The 19,319-nt window shown below is 36.3% G+C and overlaps 1 protein-coding gene across 1 annotated transcript; it reads right to left on the reverse strand.

The window, feature by feature from the left end:
* Positions 1-6,913: 6,913 nt before the first annotated feature.
* Positions 6,914-9,835, reverse strand: RUP2 (Transducin/WD40 repeat-like superfamily protein). The gene has a single exon (XM_006827647.4). It carries the CDS (start codon positions 8,402-8,404, stop codon positions 7,103-7,105), a length of 1,302 nt encoding a protein of 433 aa, XP_006827710.1. The 5' UTR covers positions 8,405-9,835; the 3' UTR covers positions 6,914-7,102.
* Positions 9,836-19,319: the final 9,484 nt, after the last annotated feature.

Genomic DNA, 19,319 nt, shown 5'->3' on the forward strand with positions numbered 1-19,319 from the left:
CGACAATGGTTGAAATTTATGATTCCCAATCTTGTAATTACCATCTTAAGCTAAACTCCAAACTTCAATCTTAAACCTGAAGGTTCTGACCCACATTTTCCAAGGCCATCTTAAGCTTAAGTATAAATTGTAACCATTAATCTCAAAACTACAGGTCTTCACCCTCATTATCCAATCTCTCTTCCCCAAAAACAAAAAAAAAAGGCCACATTATCCAAGATCTCTCTCTCTCTCTCTCTCTCTCTCTCTAAGTGTGTACAGCCATACTCGGTGGTCCCCTGTCCTCTTCCCCTCACCGTCCACTCCTTTGTTGACATGTAGCTATGCAAAAACCCACATCTTTGTCTTCAAGAATTAATAGGTAATGTATCAACCATAGGAGTGAGCCTTAACGAAGGACAACAACAAATTGACCCACGTTTCCTTTCGACCATTTCAGGTTGTCTTCCATTAATTTCTTCATATTTTACCAAAACTTGGCTCAATGGGAGGCTCCAAGGAGAAACGGTAGATAGAACACAAAAGAGTATTTTATTTTTCAAGCCACTTTTTCCTAGACTAGGGTGCGACCCAAAGAATTATCTTTCCAAAAACTAAATGGGGCAATGGGCTAAGTGCCCCAGCCCAGCCCGGTCGGCCCGGCCCTAAAAAAACTAGGATGTGGGCTACGAAATGTGGCCCAAGGCCAGCCCAGCTTTCATTTTCTTTACTTTTCCTTATATCTTTTTTATTTGTTCTTGCCTGGCCTAGCCCTGATAGTGCTAGGGCCCAGCCTCTTTGGCCTGGTCAAAGCTGGGCTAGGCCTAGGCCAGCCCTCTAGGGAGTAGTGATCGGCCTGGGCTGGGCTTGTTGCCAGCCCTACCAAAAACACTTAGAATCTTGTGTTCTCCCATATAATAAGCATGGTTGATGGTCATAGTTCTCTTTGCTGCCAAATCGGTATGCATCTTTCTTTTATGAAGAAGGTTTATATAAGGTGTTTTTCTTTTTGGGTAAGTAGATTTAGACAAGGTGTCAACCTAACCTGAAATGTGTTGCGCCAAAGAAAACTACCAATTTAGCATTTCAACCTCAAAATGTTTATATACGTAAGAATATTAATTTTAAGTCCTAGTGTATAGTAATAAGAGATCAAGCTTATGAGCCATACTATGAAGCTTTGGAAAAGAGTTATTGAGCAATGATTAAGGAATGAAATAAGTGTATCTGAAAACCAATTTGGTTTTATGCCGGGAGGGTAAACAACTAAGGCTATTTTTCAACTTAAACAACTAATTGAGAAGTTGAGGACGAAGGGAAGAGACATCCACGTGGTCTTTATTGATCTAGAAAAAACTTATGATAGAGTACTTCGATATTTGATTTGGCGGGAGTTGAAAAAATAAAAAAACGTCTCTAGACATTACATCAACTTGGTGAGAGATATGTACAATGTAACGGTTACTAGTGTACGAATAACTAGTGGAGAGACGAGTGAGTTGTCTGAGACAATAGGTCTACATCAAGGGTCAACATTGAGTCTGTACCTCTTTGTCTTAGTTTTGGACGACTTAACTAGGCACGTACAGGATGAGGTATTGTGGTACATGTTGTTTGCAGATGACATAGTTTTAATTGATGAGACCCGAAATGGCATCAACACAAAGAATTTTGGAGGGATACCTTGGAATCCAAAGGTTTTAAAATTAGTCGAACTAAGACAGAGCATATGGAGTGCAAATTTAGCAATAATAGGCGTAGAGATGAGGAAATAGTTAAGATTGATAGTCTGGAAGTACAAAAAATATTGTACTTTCAATATTTTGGGTCGATAATCTAGGAAAATGGAGAGATTGAGAAAGATGTTGTACACAGAATAAAAGCTGGGTGGGTGAAGTGGAGATGTGCAACTGGAATTTTATATGATAGTTGCATACCAATGAAGCTGAAGGGTAAGTTCTAAAGCGCAACAGTGATATCATCTTTGCTCTGTGGGGCAAACAAAAAATAATATACACATGGAATGAGTGTAGTGAAGATGAGGATGTTGAGATGGATGAGTTGTAAGACAAGAAGAGATAGAATTCACAATGAATCTAATCGAGAGAATTTAGGTGTGGCACCAATAGGCATTAAAATGAGACAAAGTAGACTTAAGTAGGCTGGCCATGTGTGGTGACGATCAAGTACAGTACCTGTTAGGAGGTGTGAATTAGTTTAAATAGAATGACTGAAAAGGGCAAGGGGTAAGCCCAAAAGGAAGTGGTTGGAAGTAGTCCGAAAAGAGATCGAGACTTTGGCCTCACTAAGGATATGACATTTAATAGAGCAGAATGAATAACCAAGATTCATGTAGTCAACCTCAATTAATTGGAAAAAAATGCTAAAATGATGATGATGATGATGATTAATTTTAAGTCATAAAACTAGTGCATCATGTAATATATTATCGGGGTCATCCATTTTCAAGATTTTTAGGTGTTTATATATCTACTGAATCTACATTATGTTTAGAACTTTAAATTTTATAATTAGATGAAAATAGATTTTCATGCTATCATAAGAGTCTCTAACATTGAAAATGCATCTTCAACATGGTTTGGAGAGATGCCTTACTTTGATTGTTTCACGTGCTAAGATTTACGAAACCCTCTTAGATGCGGAAATAATAGGACAAGCAACAAGATGGGGCTTAGTCGGGTCATCCTTGGCCCTGACCGAGACAAAGAGGCCATGGCCCTAGCTCAAACCGGAGCCTGCTCATGTTGGTTTTGGTCTAGCCTAATATTATCAAAGAACCTTACCTCAATCGGCCCAGCCCTACTCTTAGACCACGATGACTCGACCCTAGCTCAGCCCTCAAGCTACTTTTTGTGCCCCAAACCCTAGTTTTTAGGGTCAGGCTGGGCAGGGCCAAGCTAATAAGCCGATTTGAGCCGAGGAAATAAGGAAACTCAAAAGTTAGATCCCAACAATATTATATACTTAACCCGCTGGAGACAAAATATGCAAGAGTATAAGCCATAATAAAATAAATAAATCATAAATGATATATTCCACAAGAACACCAAGATTTATGTAGTTTACCTTAAAAGGGCTACATTCATGGGTATGACAAACTCAAATCCACTCTATTGATGAGTGTTGCATCACAAATTTTGAGATACAAATCATTGTCTGGGAAGAGAAGCTCAAGAGTATATGAGACTTTCTCAGTGATTCAAAAAGTGGACCACCTAGGACCTAGGCGATCCAGAAGGTCTGGGCGATGCAACCAATCTAGGCAGTAGTCTCTGGGCAGTCGCCTAGGCGGTAGTCCCTGGGCAGTCCCTCTGGTACGGAACCTGCCTAGGCGGGCGCCTAGCGCCCAGCCCATGGAGGCCGCTTAGGGCCTGCGCCCCACCCAGAGGCAGAGATTTTTTTTTTTGTATTGTTTTTTTTAAAAAATATGAAGGGTTAGAATGATGGTTTTAAGTTCATTTGAAGCCTAAAACTTATTGGAGCCCATTTTAAAGAGAGAACGCATAAAAAAAATTAGTTTTTTGTGATTTCTTTAAGATCGAAGGGTTTCTCAACGTTGTCAAATATTGATCAAAACATCGCCCATTGATATTAGATTTAATTTTTGATGTTTTATAAATCTATTGGGGGGGTTTTTAAAAGATTTTGAGTCCTTAGAAGCATCTTTGAGGTGCAAGTTTGAAGATTGAGCAATCAAACTCAAAGTAAGTGCCTTAAATATCTAGTTTTTATTTTTTATACTATATATTACTTTTTTATTCAAATGGGCATCTTTTTTGGATTCGACCGCGCCACCCAGGTTCTGGGTGCTTGCCTAGGTGTTGGGCAGCCTAGACCCCCCAGGCTGCATAGGACCCGCCTAACGCTTTTTGAAACACTCACTTTCTCTAACTAAAAAGGGAAGGCACGCAACATTTTCATCGAACCACTTCTCTGCAAGAAACCAATCTCTCACTCTGTAGGAGACACCGATGGAGGTGTTTCTCTGTCTAGGAAGCTATCTTTCCTATATGGTGACCCAAATAGGGTGCACATGTTCTTTCTTATCTTATTTCTTATATATAAAATTATGAATCGCATAACAAATAGATCCCATTGAATCCTGACCAAACTAGACTTTGATGGGTATCTCAACTACCTTAGAAAATGTATTAATAACAATCACATACGATACAAGATTTCTTTATGTGGATAATTTTCAATATCACCCTATCAAATATTTCACCTTGATAACAAAATTACATGCTCACCATGCCAACACCCATCATATAGCTTTATAAATTCCCCTTTTTTGTAAAATAAATCCCTTTGTTGTTCTTGTTGAAAAAGATTTGTGCTTTCTATCATATTTCTGCATCTCAAACAAAGCACTAGGACAACTTGCCACATGTTTTTCTTAGACCGAGTCCATAAACCCAACCTTTGTATTGAACTATGCACTCTGATACCACTTGTTAGAATTTAAGATCCCTTTTAGATGCAAAAATAGAAACCTCAAAGGTTAAATCCCACATGATCATGTACTTAACTCACATAATATAAAAATTTATGTCAGTCACCCTAAGAGGGCCACATTCATATGCATGGCAAATTGATATTCACTATACTAATGAGAGTTACATTACAAATTTTGGGACACAGAGTTATCTCTTTGAGCATCGACAAAACCAAGTCGAGGAACCCTTTTACTTTCCAGATCGACATCATTCCATAATATTACAAGTCTATTCCATAACCACTATCTTAGAAAGAGAACTATGAAAGCAATTGAGGCTTTCTTATACTAAAAAGGTGATACCACCCAAAATCTGTATGTAAAACACTTCTCTACAGGAAACGAGCCTATCACTCTATAGAATCCACCGATAGAGAAGTTTCTCTCTCTAAGAAGCTACTTTTCCCATATGATGACTTTTTTCTTTTCTCACTCATTATATATAAGGTTCTTAAGCTTATATTAGATAGGAATCCCATTGACGTCACATACATCACAAACTTAAGATATAACCAAGAAATCTAATCGAGTTGGACATTAATGGGTATCCTAACTAATCTAAGAAATTTATCAATATCAATCCCGTGTAATAGGGATTTCCTTATGGGGGTGATTTTCATTATCACCATATCAACCATAAGGTGGATGCCTTATATAAACCCTCCCTTCTTTTATTGATAAGAATCTTTCAACTCATACACATACAGTTCATATGTGTTTAGAGACCTACAACAGTCAGATCTTAATTGGACAAGTGTAAGTGAGCTAAGAATATTATCACATGCCGGCACCAACAATATTTGTCAAACCTATGTGATATTATTATCGATCCTATAGTGTAGATCAGATCGCTAATACATGTTTACCAAACTATTCCACAAAAACCAATGAACAAACCCAAAAGACTTAAATTTTGGAAAATTACAAAATTTTGGAACTAAAATTTTGGAAATCCCTTCTGGTTCGGTTTCTAGCTAGACAAAAAAGAACCATTCTCATGGATCTTGAGCCCGAAACCATGGATAGTGTGCGCACTGGTCCTTACGGCCAAATCTTTAGGTCTGATAACTTTGTGTTTGGTCAATCTGGTGCTGGAAATAACTGGGTCAAAGGCCACTACGTAGAGGGGGCAGAGCTCATTGATTCAGTGCTTGATGTGGTGAGGAAAGAGGCAAAGAACTGTGATTGCCTTCAAGGATTTCAAGTATGTCATTCTCTTGGTGGATGGACTGGATCTAGAATGGTCAACATTTTGTAACGGCAAAAAAGTGAGGGGGCTTGAGAGGCAAAATGTAGAGAGAGAAAATGGGAGCTTGGCTCCCTATTGGGCTATGGCCAAGAGTGGCCTGTTGTGTGGGCTTGTAGTGCTTGTGAGGCATGGATGTTTACCTTTGCTTGTTCTCCTGATTTTGTTACATGTGATACTATTATCAATGGATAAGAAAACTAAATGATGAGTTCAGGGCCAAGAAAGCGTTGAAAACCAAAGCAGTAATGTTCTTTTGAATGGTGAGTTCAGGGCCAAGAAAGCGTAGAAAACCAGAGAGATGCAGGGAGAGACTTGATTTTAGAGAGAGAGATAGAGTTTCGGTTTTAGAGAGAGAGACGGTGATGTGAGAGAGAGATGGAGTTTGAGTTTTAAAAAGAAATAGAGTTTTGAGAGAGAGAGAGAGAGAGAGAGAGACAGTGATGTGAGAGAGAGAAGGAGTTTGGGTTTTAGAGAGAGAAATGGAGTTTAGGGAGAGAGAGATACAGTGATGTGAGAGAGGGATGGAGTTTTGGAGAGAGATACAGTGATGGAAAAGATGGAGACTTTTTGCTTTACAAATAATATTTTCAATTTTTGATTCTCATGAGATATGGAAGTTAAAAACATGGGATAATGAGATATTTTCCCTAGAAGCATATTCGATAAAGACTTTTACTATGGATAAGGAGTATCCATTCTTGAAAAAGAGAGCATCACAAACTTCAAGGGGATCCAATGCCAAAATAATACGTGCAAAAGTAAATATTTAGCTTAAGAGTAATGTTTTCCCCCTATTGCTTCCATTAATCATATTTTTAGTAAGCTCCTATTCCTTCCATTAATCATACTTTTAGCTTACTAACTTTGAAAGAAAATTTTACTCTATTATTTACTCTTATCACTATGATGTTCTTCTAACCTAGAGCTTTTCATTTCTTAGGGTTTCCTGAAGTTCTTGTGTAGATCTCAGTATAGAAATCCCTACTATTTGTGGTCCTTCCTTGTGCACATGCAAATGTAAAAGTTAGTCGATGATAGATAGAAACAATGACTACATATTGGATAAGGACTTCTACTATGGATAAGGTGCACTTCTACTGTGGATAAGCGGCATCCATTCTTGAAAAAGAGAGCATCACAAACTTCAAGGAGATCCAATGCCAAAATAATTTATGCAAAAGTAAATTTTTATATAACTGAAGGTAACCTCTCTATGTGATATTTACCTTCTATGTTGAGATTCCAAGTGGGATTCTGACCATCCTCATGTGAATGTCGTTTTGCTTGAATGAAAAAAAGAAATGGATTTGGAACAAAGCTCCAAAGAATTTCTTCTAAGTTTACAAAAATAATGGAAATCATGCCAACCTCTTGTTTCCCGTGAACACTTGCAAGACTCCATAGGAGGCCCCCACAACAAGGGTGCAATACTCCTCATCCCTAGTCTGCCTCCAACAAACACTACTCACAAACCTGGCCCCACGAGCCCTTTGGCACCCACTAGGCTCATGTCCACGAGCCCTTTGGCAACCACTAGGTTCATGACCACAAGCCGTTTCGCACCCGCTAGGTTGATGAGGTGGAACCCACTCACCCCCATCCGGCCTGAGCCCCTGGACCCATACTGGCTCTCCCCACCTTCGATCGTAGACGTACACTTCGTTGCTCTCAGAGCCGCACCCTAGGAGCCCTCCAGTCCTCCACACTGACAACCCCACGAAGTTCTTTGTGTTGGAGTGCCCCTCGAAAGTGCGCACAACCCGGAGCTCACTAATGTCCCACAGCTTCAGGCACCCATCCACTCCCGCAGAAACCACTGAGCCTTCTCCGAGAAAGCGCACATAACTAACTGCGCGTGCATGGCCTTTCAGGATTGCCAGCGGGCCTGCGCCAAGGGCCCGAACATCATATAAGTAGACGTTTTTGTCCGCAGAGCCAATGGCAATGAGAGGATGACATGCAGGACTAAACTCGATTGAGCATACCGGAGCATAAGTCACAATTCCCGTACCGGTGCCGGTGCCGGTGCCGGTGCCAATGCCAATGCCGGGACGCAGTGAAGCCACTGGTGGATTGGAAGTACCCAACCTTGTGTCCCATAAGTGAGCAGCCCCATCATCACCCCCGGAGGCCCCGAGGGCTGGAGTGTGGGATGAGTAATCCATGCTCCACACCCGGCGACCGCCATGGTCATCACGCTCACCTACTGGCACTCGTTGCTCGAGATCGTACTCTGTGACGACACCGTCGTAGTCGCCGCAGCCAACACGTGAGGGACTTGTGTCTTGTCTCCACTTCAGGCTGGAAAGCTTGGCTGGTGTGCATAGATAGAAGTCACCAGCTGAATTATGGTCCCAATGCCTAGTCCTGAGCTGCTGGCCTTGGTTTTGTTGGTGGTGGTTTTCTTGGGTTCCACAGAGAGTGCTGAGAGAGTAGATTCTTATCTTTCGGGCTTTCCCGGCGGTGGCAATGAAGCAGTGGGAGTGGTCGAATTCGATAGCAGCAATCGTGTCAGAGTAGTCAGCCAGATGAGAGGGCGAGATGAGTGCGGAGAGGGTGAAGTCCCACTCACATCTCGCCTTGCCGTCTTCTTCATCTTCTTCTTCTTCTTCTTCTTCTTCTTCCTGCTTGGGGCTATTGGGGTGGTCTCTGTTTTTCATTGCCCATCCACAATGGATTGATAGCCCCTCTCTCTCCCTCTCTCTCAATTTCAATTTGAATAGGGGGATATCTCTCTCTCATACAATGGTATGACAAGAAGAAGATCGATCTCTCTCTAACAATGGGATGAGATGACAAGCTAGAAGAAGATCTTTCTCTCTCTCTCGAGGATTTGGATTTCTCTCTCAAGGATTTGGATTGGTGGATCTCGCTCTCTCTCAGACCAATGGATTGAGAAGGTAAAAGAGACTGGGCAATAAAACAACAGACTTCGGTCTTTTCTATAGCCCTGTAGTGTGACTTGCCCTCCCGTTCCCCAACTCTCTCTGTTCCTCTTTCTCCTTCTCTTTCTCTCTCCTCTCTCTGTCTCTCTACATAAGACGATAGCATGAGATGCTTTGAAAAGAGGGTGGTGCACAAATTAATTGTTAATTGTAAGCCAGTAAGTCTCTCTCTTTATAGTGTTGTAGGGTACCCCAGATCTCTCTCTCTCATTTAGAATACTAGGGAATTCTCTCTCTAGGGTTAGGTTTGTATAAGGTATCAACCTTATACTATTGAAATACGGTGCACTTCAAAACCAGGCTGGAAATGCACTTCCGGTCCCACAAAGCCTTACAATGACATATATAAATCTATTGTTGTCTCTGATTATTAAATTTTTTTTAGAAATGGTGACGATCGGATCCAAAAACACTTGGAAAATATGGAAAATGAATGCTCTAAATAATGTGTTAAAAAATGAACCATTTTTAAGACTAAAATTCATCTTTTCCATATCTATAAATCTCAAAATCGTTGAAGGCTTTCTAGCATAAAAACAACCTTCTCTAATAGGTTTTTTTAGGTGCATAACACCTTATATAAACTTTTTCCTTCCCTCGATTCGTGTTTAATTACACAAAACATCTAGGTTTTGGACCAATAAGAAAGTCAGCGATAGGATGTCTCTCTCCCTCTTTCTCTCTCTTTTCTCTCTCTCTAAAGAGTTGGAATACAAGGTTGGAAATAGTCTCTCTCTCTAAGGAGTTGGAATATAAGGTTGGGAATAGTCTCTCTTTCTCTCTCTAAGGAGTTGAAATCAAGGTTGGGAATAGTCTCTCTCTCTAAGGAGTTGAAATCAAGGTTGGGAATAGTCTCTCTCTTTAGGGAGGGTTGGGAATATAATACATCTCTCTCTAAGGAGTTGGAATGCTAGATATAAGGTTGAGAATAGTCTCTCTTTCTGTCTCTCTAAGGAGTTGGAATATAAGGTTAGGAATATAACCTCTCTCCCTCTAAGGAGTTGGATATAAGGTTGGGAATACTCTCTCTCTCTCTAAGGTTGGGAATAGTCTCTCTCTCTAAAAGGAGAAGGAAGATAAAGGTTGGGAATGGAGGGGGAATAGTTCTAGTGGAGGAGGCGTGGGGTGGAGTGGTGGTTCCTTTTGTGCCTCATTTTGCAGCAAGTGGTCTAAGTTTTAAGGCGTATTTGAGATGCTACGTGGTTGAAGGCACACCAAATGTGTACCCCTTATCCTGCACCATGAAAATTGATTCCACCCCCCCCCCCCGCCCCTTCAAATTTTGTGGGCCTCCCAAATAAAACATAAATTTCAATCATCTGAAAATGATGATTCGGTGTGGATATTGAATGGGGTCATGGGCTGGCAACTGGATTTATTGGGATAATGTAAAATTGGGTGCCTGTATGGTTCTCCAGTTGACAATCACAAATAGCTGAGATAAGGCTTTAATGGTGATGACGATGATATTACAGTCCTATTTTAGAATATTATAAATCTACTCCTAATGTAATATCACTGTTGTTAAATTCAGTGCTTGTCAAAAAACAAATATCAATGTTACTAAATTCGCTTCGCTTCGACCGAAGAAGCCGACGTCTTCAAATTTTAGTCTTAGATTGAAGCAAAGCGAAGCTTGGTGCTTCTGCTTCAATCAGGTTCTGGTTTCTTCGGTCAGATTTGAGGCTGCTTTGGTAGAACTCGGCCTCTTCGGTCTAAGAAAAGAAATATCTCAATAAATTATTATTATTTTGAATTTTTTATTTTTTATTTTTTATTTTTTATTTTTTTTTATTATTATTATTATTATATATATATATATATATATATATATATATATATATATATATAAGTCCGAAGTCTTCCCCCCAAATCAGCGTAAGCACTGAATTGCTTCATTTTTCTCAGCAAACTGAATAAGGCTCCGAAGCGAATCCGACAACATTGTGTAATATAGATACATAGGGGCATGTTTGGACGAAAGTCAATCTTATCAGGATTAGATTATCTTATATATTATTTTGTTAGCTACTTGGAACATACTTTGCATTACATATAATCCTAGTTGATTATTAATTTTTTTGAAGACTTTTCAATTATTTGTGGTTAAAAATATATAATTTTTAGTAAATTACTTTGAATGAAGTAAAAACATATTTTAAAATATATATATTTATTTATAAAACTGCATATAAGTTTATCTTAGATAATTTTATGAATTATTCTGCTAAACAACATTCATTATAAAATTATTTTTATTTATACAATGAATTATTAGTAATATTAAGCACATCTAAGAGTATTACTTTAGAGGACTACTTTTATGGGATATTTTGGGAGCCGCTTTAGACTCATCCGATCGGCACTTTAATGAAAATAATTGGATTTTGAATTCCTAATATTTAGATCTGACCATTCAAAAATTGGATAGTATTTTTTTGATCTTTAAATTTTATTTTTTTAAGCACATGTAAAGTGCACATGACCTTTTCAGTATCTTTTTGGTTGTTTCGATGTACTACTGATACACTACAGTATTTATCTTTTTCTTATTTTCCATAATTGGGCCTCTACGTGCTTTCATTAATGGTGAAAGAAAGAAAGGAATACGGGGCTTACGTTTTGCCATGTATTTATTCCACATTATCATTTCGTGACAACGCAGGATGGATATTAATATTCTCTTTTTCTCTTTTTTTTTCTTTTTTTCTTTCTCTTGGTTGTCAACTTACGTGTGGTTTGCTTTTTTTCATTTTCTTTTTGTTGTCATTTCATCGGGTCCAGATCTGACCAAACGTGAAAATGATTAGACCTCCACCGGGTCTATGGTCATTAGATCTGGACCCAAACTTGAACATGAAAATTACAATGGGACCTAGACCCGAGAGAGAGATCGCCCGGTACAAGTGCAAGTTGGGCATGTGGCCCTTGGCGAGGGGAAATGATTGTGTGCTAATTAAATTAATTTTTTTATTGTGTGAATAGAAGCTTTTTATTCATTTAAATAATTGTGTTTTCCTTTAGTTTATTGAGACATGTGGCCTATGACTACGAGGTCTCTTTCTTTCTTTCTTTTCCATTTTTTACCATCTTAATACCCATATTATTGGCAACATTTATAGTACTGTATAAAATTTATAAGTACCCATACATACCCACATTCCTTATTGTTTTATATAATAACTACTTAAAGTCTTTAAGAAACAAACATATTGGCAACATTTATCAATACCCACATATATTTATATTAATCAAGTCGATCCAGACCCCAATAGTATTCAGGTCGAGGTTTTGGGTCCGAACATGCCTTTCGAGTATAAAATTTAGACCCATACCTGGACCCGATGTTAGATCTACCTATCTGATCTCAGATCTGATCAGGTTCAATGCCACCCTTACATTTCATAAATGGGAATGATCTAATGAGCCAGGCTCATAGGGGTTTATATGAACCAAGCCGGCCTGGGCCATCATTAACATAACAAAGAAGACGGGGAACATCATAAAGGTAGGGCCCAAGTTCTACTTTTGTGGAACATGTGACTGCCCAAATCAATCTCATCCAAAAAATTAACGGATCAGATTAGCCAAGCATATTTGATACATCTAGTTAATTTAAGGAAATTTATCAAAATACTTGCAAATTTCAACAATTTAAAAGTCTACCATTTTCAACATGTTCATGTGTTCATGTGTATTTCAACATGTTCATGTGTTCATGTGTATTATGATGGCTATTATGAAGTTCAATCAAAAGATGCAACTAATATGTTAAATAGTTTATCACTTGTGTATTTTGACAAAGGCAAGCTTTCTATACTTCCCATAATGTGTAGTAGTTATATACTTCCTCTTATCTAGCCATCAGATTTTGAATAAATGGCTATGATGGATCCAATTACAATATCATGCTTCTACACTGTTTTATTTTTATTTTATTTTTTTGAACAAACCATTTTGATACCAAATTTTAGGTGTCCACTTCTCTCTTAAATTAGAACCTGCAAAAAATATATATATATATCGATAAAACAAGATAACCAAAATACCTTTAAACTTTCAAGGGTATTTTGATTCCTTTATTTTATTATAAATATTTTTTTATATTTTATTTAGGTGCATCCTATTGAGATGATGGCACATTCCAAATTTCATATTTATATAATTTGTAGAACAAAAAATAAAAATGATATACTCTGAAGCATCGGATCTAGATCAAACGGTCAATACTTCTATGATCTAACTTTGACAGCTGGATGGGAGGGGAAGTATAAAACTTCTATGTAGTAAGGGAAATATAGAAACCCTTAGTTTAATTAATTCCCTGATTAGGCAAATAATATGCAAGGCTTATTTAAATATGGAAAAAGTTTATGAGTAATGATCCTATGAGACCCTCCCACACCCATGTGTGTAGGACCCCAAAGGATCACCATTAAATTTAGCACAGATCTCTAAAAAAATTATCACATCGATGTTTTAGAGATATGTGCCAAATTTAATGGTGATCATTTGGGGTCCTACACACATGGGTGTGGGAGGGTCTCATAGGATCATTACTCAAAGTTTATATGAGGATGTTACCTTATAATATAGAACTACAGATGCCTCTCAAAGATCCATCAAAAAAAGGTAGTTTTAATGTTGAAAAACCATTTGATTGATCATCTCAACATCAAGATGGATGACTATAAAAAATAAAAAGATTTTAAGTCTCATAAATAGTGCATTTTACAATATATTATCTGCACCGTCAATTTTCAAGATTTTCATATGTTTATAGATCTACTTGATTTTAACCATTTTTTAAAATTTAAAATTTTATAATTAGATATAAAAATAGACTTTGAGATAATCCTAATAACATTTTACATCAAAATTATATACCGTGATAAAATTTCAAGGTGCGCCTTATCTCTACACTTACGGATGCATCTGTATGCAAACTGCACCATTTAAATATTGATGAGCTTGACTCATTAGGGTTGTCCTTGTGCAAGAACAAGAAACCGTTTCTCTGTGAGAGGCCCATGCTTTGCAGGACCGTATTGGAGGTCTAAGTGAGCAATGCTCATCTAAATCTCCATGTGCACAAATCATTCAATTATAGAATTTTATGATGGGAGTTTTTTTTTTTGGTCCAAACACTACCCATGATCGGATGGGTGGGGTTATGGCATTTCTCCGCATAGAGTATAAGAAAAATATTTCATAATTTGTGAGTTATCATTGTCAGCATACTCCTAACTACCTAATTTCACACTTGATGGACTGGGTTGATTGTGAACTTCTATGTATCAAAGGTAAATAAGCTGATTGAATATTTCACAATACCCACCTAATAAGATTTATGCTCCATTCACAGCATATTATTTTCTTAAAGGTTGAATATTTTGTGATGTTTGGATTTTATACATTTAACATGTTTGTTTCGTGTAAAAATATTTTCCACATGAAAAAATTCTCACATGCAGTTAAATGTGGGAGTATTTTCACACCAATTGATCAGAGTGCATCTTTTTATACCAAAAGACAGTTAATTGGTGTGAAAATATTATCACACCTAACTACATCATTGGTGTAGAAATATTTTCACACGAACCAAATGTGTCTAATCTCATTTCAGAATTAGGAATCTTGCAAGTCAATTCTTCTCCAACTCGATGAGATCGAAAAATGATTTTGAGGCCCTGAAAATTATCCATCTTGCGATATTATTTTTAGACTTCTTCATTTTTAAGCATTTACTACCTGTTAAATATGTACTGAGCTTCAAATTATATGGTCAGGGCCAAAAACAAATTTGCAAACCAATTTTCAAGCACTAAATATATTTTTATTTTTTTATTGGGTTTTGAGGCCTGGCTTTTGCCAAATTTCATAGAGTCGGGGCCTCACCAAAACCTCAACCTTTTTTAAATAATCGGTGCTTAAACAGTAGGTGGCACTTGTTATGTGTGAATAGAGAAATGCAAAAAAGTATATAGAATGTGTAGAAATGGTAATAACTCACAAAAATGAATGCATATGCAATAGATGGGTGTGAATATATGAGAGATTCAATTGTGCAAATTATGAGTTTGTTAGAGCATGGCTTATCATCATTCCCTGATGGAAAATTGTCTATAAGAGAAAATTTATTTTTTATACGTGGAGGTCACAATCATTCCAACTTATTAAATGTTTAATTGGATGGCTTGGAGTGAGTTACAAAATCCGATAATTTTTTTAAAAAACAACGTTCTGTCTATTCATTGACACTCTTTCAACCGCCCATTTTGAAATTTAGGGTATATGAATGATTGTGACTTCCATATACAAAAGATAAATTGTCTCTTTGTAGACAATCTCTTTCTTGATTGTTAAAATAAAATTGGAGACTCGGCTTGGGACTCATCTGGGCCATTTTGGTTCAGCTGATTGGCCCTCGCATTAGGCAAATCATAGGCAGCAAGTCTTTGACTACAAACATGATTTTGTCAAAAAAAAAAAATTTTTGATTTTTAAAATTTAATTCAATTTTGGATTTTAAAAAGCAAACTTTTGTGTTTTTTTTATCACTGACGTAAGTGTGAACTTAATATTTTTTTCCAAAATAACTTAAATAAAAAACATTCTTCCCTATTTTCGTGTTAGTCAAAATTTAAACTTTTTTTAACTTCAATTTTTAATACTTTAATATTGGTTAGGAGGTACCCTTACTAAAATGAGATTAAATTTATAATCTTTTTTTTTTTGGGAAATTCAGTGGCCCTCTACCCGTTTTTCCAAATAATTTAAGAGTTAGATTTTTTTTAAGGTGTTGGTAGGATGGTGTCAGTATGAATGAAAACCACAAAACCACAACATAATGACTAAGGTGTGGGGCTGATATATTTTCCTCCAAACTATGTGACTCAATCATGATTGAACTGAACATTCAATAGAATGAGAATCAAGGCCGAGACTCAATTATTTGGGTTCGCTTATGTAAATTATTTATCACAAGTGAGGCATGTGTGAATTTCTCTAGGGATACACTAATGATGGTCAGCCGTCCCATCTATTTACATGAATCCCTTTCCAAAATTCATCCTAGAGATGGATTTTCGATCCAAGATTTTAGAGGTCGATGATATGATGCATTGTGATCACGAATCTTTTAGAAAATAAATCAAATTTAAGGGTACAAAAGGTCCTACCTTTAAATAGTGTCGAGAAATGTGGTTTCAATACTAAAAATCTTTGTGAAAGCCTTAAAATATATTTTCATATTTATTTATAAAGTTTAAAGCTTAAAAAATAGTATAAATCGACATATATTTGAAAACTTGAAAATCTTGAAAATTGACAATCCAAAAATACATTACAAAATACACTATTTCCAAATCTTGAAAATTTTTTTTTCTCGTGTCCATACATCTTGATATCGAGATGATATTTGGGCATCAAAACAACCTCTTCTAGTGAAATTTTTGTGGTAGGCTCCAATTTGATTGTTTAGAGCCTTGGCTCTATATATACTTTTCCCTTTTTTTAATTTTTTTTTACAATGGTTCTTTTAGTTTTTAGTGAGGAGTTTGTTAACAAATAGACCATTTATCTCAATAGATATCAATTTGGATGGTTTAAAGTGAGTCACGAAGTTCAAGAGTTTTTTTTTTTGAATTTTGTATATGTATAATGAGACTCTGACAACCATCCATTTTGAAATTTATGAGAGAATAATGATTATGATATTTTTGTATAAAAGATAAATGGTCTCTTTGTAGATAAACATTTTAGTGAATACCCAGTTTTTTCAATTCATCTTAAAGATGGATGGTTGGTGTGTCAAGGGCTGCAAGTCCAATAGTTGTCATTTGGTGCATTAAACACTTTTCATTCATAAGTTTGGCTGAATTTTGCTTTGTTTTTTTTAGATTTTATTTATTTATTAAAATAGAAAACATAACAATTTAGATTGACCATTACTTTATTTTTTATTTTTGTTACGTGCAGTCCTATGATGAAGCCTTTTCTTTCTAACGTCGGGTTGTTGTTTTTATTATTTGTTAATATAATTATTGTGTTTAACATTGCTCCCAATAAAGTCATTATACGTTTTGTGTCACAACAGGGGAGAAACAAAACCACATTTTTGTGTTTGATGAAACTCTTGAAAAAAAAAATTGTCAAATAGAATTCTAATTGCTACCGATTTATGGCATAAGATTATAGTTCGCAGACTTCATGTATCCTCACAATAAAATCATCATACGCTTACTTTACAAATTGTAACTTGGTTTTATGTATATGGATGCTTGATTCTTTCACTCTGTTATGTCTATGGATGCTTGATTCTTTCACTCTGGTTTTATGAGCCAGATCTAAAACGTTCACGATTTTTTAGCCCGTTTAATTTTCGACAATCTGTATTTTTGCCTCGAATTTTTTAATTAATACCATTTTTTTTTGTTTTCTTATATGATTATTCTCTGATTTGCTAATTATCGCTAGAAAATTCAAAACTTGCAGTGTCAGTGAAATCTCCCCAATTTATTTATTTAAAAATCAAATATCCAACATAGGCCTACCCGAGTCAAAACCAATTGACCCAAAACATTTTAAAGTCCCAAACAATTTTCAAAATAGCAGGCTCTCTTTATTTATCTTTGCCGTCTTCTTCTTCCTCTCTCTCTTTGCATTTATAAGGCATAGTATTCATTAGTTACTGACTCCGTAACACTACCATGTGTCTTTGAGCTCTCTGTGCGCATCTCACGCCCTAAAACATGGTCTCATACAGAGTACGAAGCTCCACAAATACTTATGTGTCTCCTTCTTATTCTACTTATTGTGTTTTAGATAGCTGATAAATAGAGGCCTTTACGTCATTAAAGAAGCACTAAAGCTGTCATCTATGGTGATAAAAAAACTCTCCCATTTCTAGCTCTATTCAGGCTTTGAGCTTCGAGATATCGGATTTTTTAAGGGTTTTGCTTGCCATGATTGTTTGTGCTTGTCAAACTTTGGTTTTTCTCTTTTGAAAATGAGGACGATTTACAATTTTTTCAGATAGACCCAATTCGTGTTAGGGTTTCTGTTAGAGGTTTTGAAGATGGAGCAGGTGGGGGGGGGGTCAAACGAATGGGTGGAAGTGGAATAATTGATGGATGTGATCCATTGGTGGGGGGAAACAATGGTGAGATTGCCAATGGTGGTGCAATTAGAGAGAGAGTGGAGGTTATAAGAGAGAGTAACACTCGTTCTTAGGCTTCAACTAGTAAGAAATAATGAAGGTTGTAGTAATCTCCACCAGTTAGATAACTAGTTGACCGGTTAGACATAAAAAAAGTGTTTTATATATATGAAAAGTATATTTAAAGTATTTTTAAACAAAGCACATCCAAATGAAAATGAAGTTAGACAATTACTGAAAAAAGATTGTAAAATATCAATTTATGTTCAAATGTATTTTTGAAATTTTTCAAAAAGATAGGAAAAAAAATATAAAAATAAATATTAATGGCTAAAACACATTCCAATCTTTGTCAAAATGATAAGAAACATTCAAAACCACATTACAAACAAATCCATTTTCTATAATTTTTTTGAATTTTTTTAAACATCTAGTCGGATCACTGAAACCGGCCAATAATCGGTTTTGATCTAACCGAGCGATTACAATTTGAACCGTCTAATTTTCCAAACACCGGTGAAGAGTGATAAAGCCATTAGAGTTGTCAAACTCACACCGGTGAAGGGTGATAAAGCGATTAGAGTTATCAAACTCTTACTGGCTCATGACTTAGGCCTCATCCATCACCTTATGCTTTGATTGAGGAGCTCTATAAAACCGATAAGTTGGAATTGACAATGAATATCGTAGAAGGTGCAGGTTCCTTGGTTTTCCCCATGAATCTGTTACTTATGACATGGTAATTAAAATACTCTGTGATAATGACCAAATAGATGAATCATTACATGTTCTTAATCAGGTAGCAGAGAAAAAATTTTGCCCTGCTGAGCCTTTAAACTTGTAAAATTTTGGGGGAAAAAGAGGTTTAGGGGAGAGAGGGCATGGTGGTGAGAGAGAGAGGTGGAGCTAGAAAACCAGAGTATGAGAGAGAGGAAGAGGAACAATATGACAACAAAGAGAGTGAAAGAGGGTCCGATATTTTGAAAATTGCTTGGGACATAACAATTTCATAAAATAGAGATTGGGTTTAAGGGGTTGCCATTTTTATTTTTTTTTTAAACCTCGCCCTTTTTAAAAGGTGGGGTTTGAATAAGGTTTCAGTTTATATTATAGAAGTAAGTTACACCTCAAAAATATATAGTTTCAATGCTGGAGAGTTTTGCAATGATATGAAAATCTATTGTTGCCTGGTGACAATCAAGTAGATTATAAATGTTTGAAATCTTGAAAATAGATAATCCAGATAATATGTTAGAAGAATAACTATTTTTAAGACTACAAATCATTTTTTTCATGTTTATGAATCTTGATGGTTGATTTGAGAGTTTTCTATCATGAGAAAAACCTTCTCTAGTAAGTTTTTTAGGTGTACCTTAAGTCTAAGTTAATACTTCATATAAACTTTTTTTTCTTTTAAAAATCTAGAGAAATTTACAGGCAGGCCATATTGGAGGGGGAATTTCAAAATGG

The sequence above is a fragment of the Amborella trichopoda genome, chromosome 7, assembly GCF_054954075.1.
Source record: "Amborella trichopoda isolate Santa Cruz 75 chromosome 7, AtrichopodaSantaCruz75HAP2 v2.0, whole genome shotgun sequence".
Taxonomy (NCBI): Eukaryota; Viridiplantae; Streptophyta; class Magnoliopsida; order Amborellales; family Amborellaceae; genus Amborella; species Amborella trichopoda.

Bases quoted from the DNA above. Each gene is read 5' to 3' on its own strand.
- RUP2 (XM_006827647.4), bottom strand. From the start codon at position 8,404: ATGAAAAACAGAGACCACCCCAATAGCCCCAAGCAGGAAGAAGAAGAA.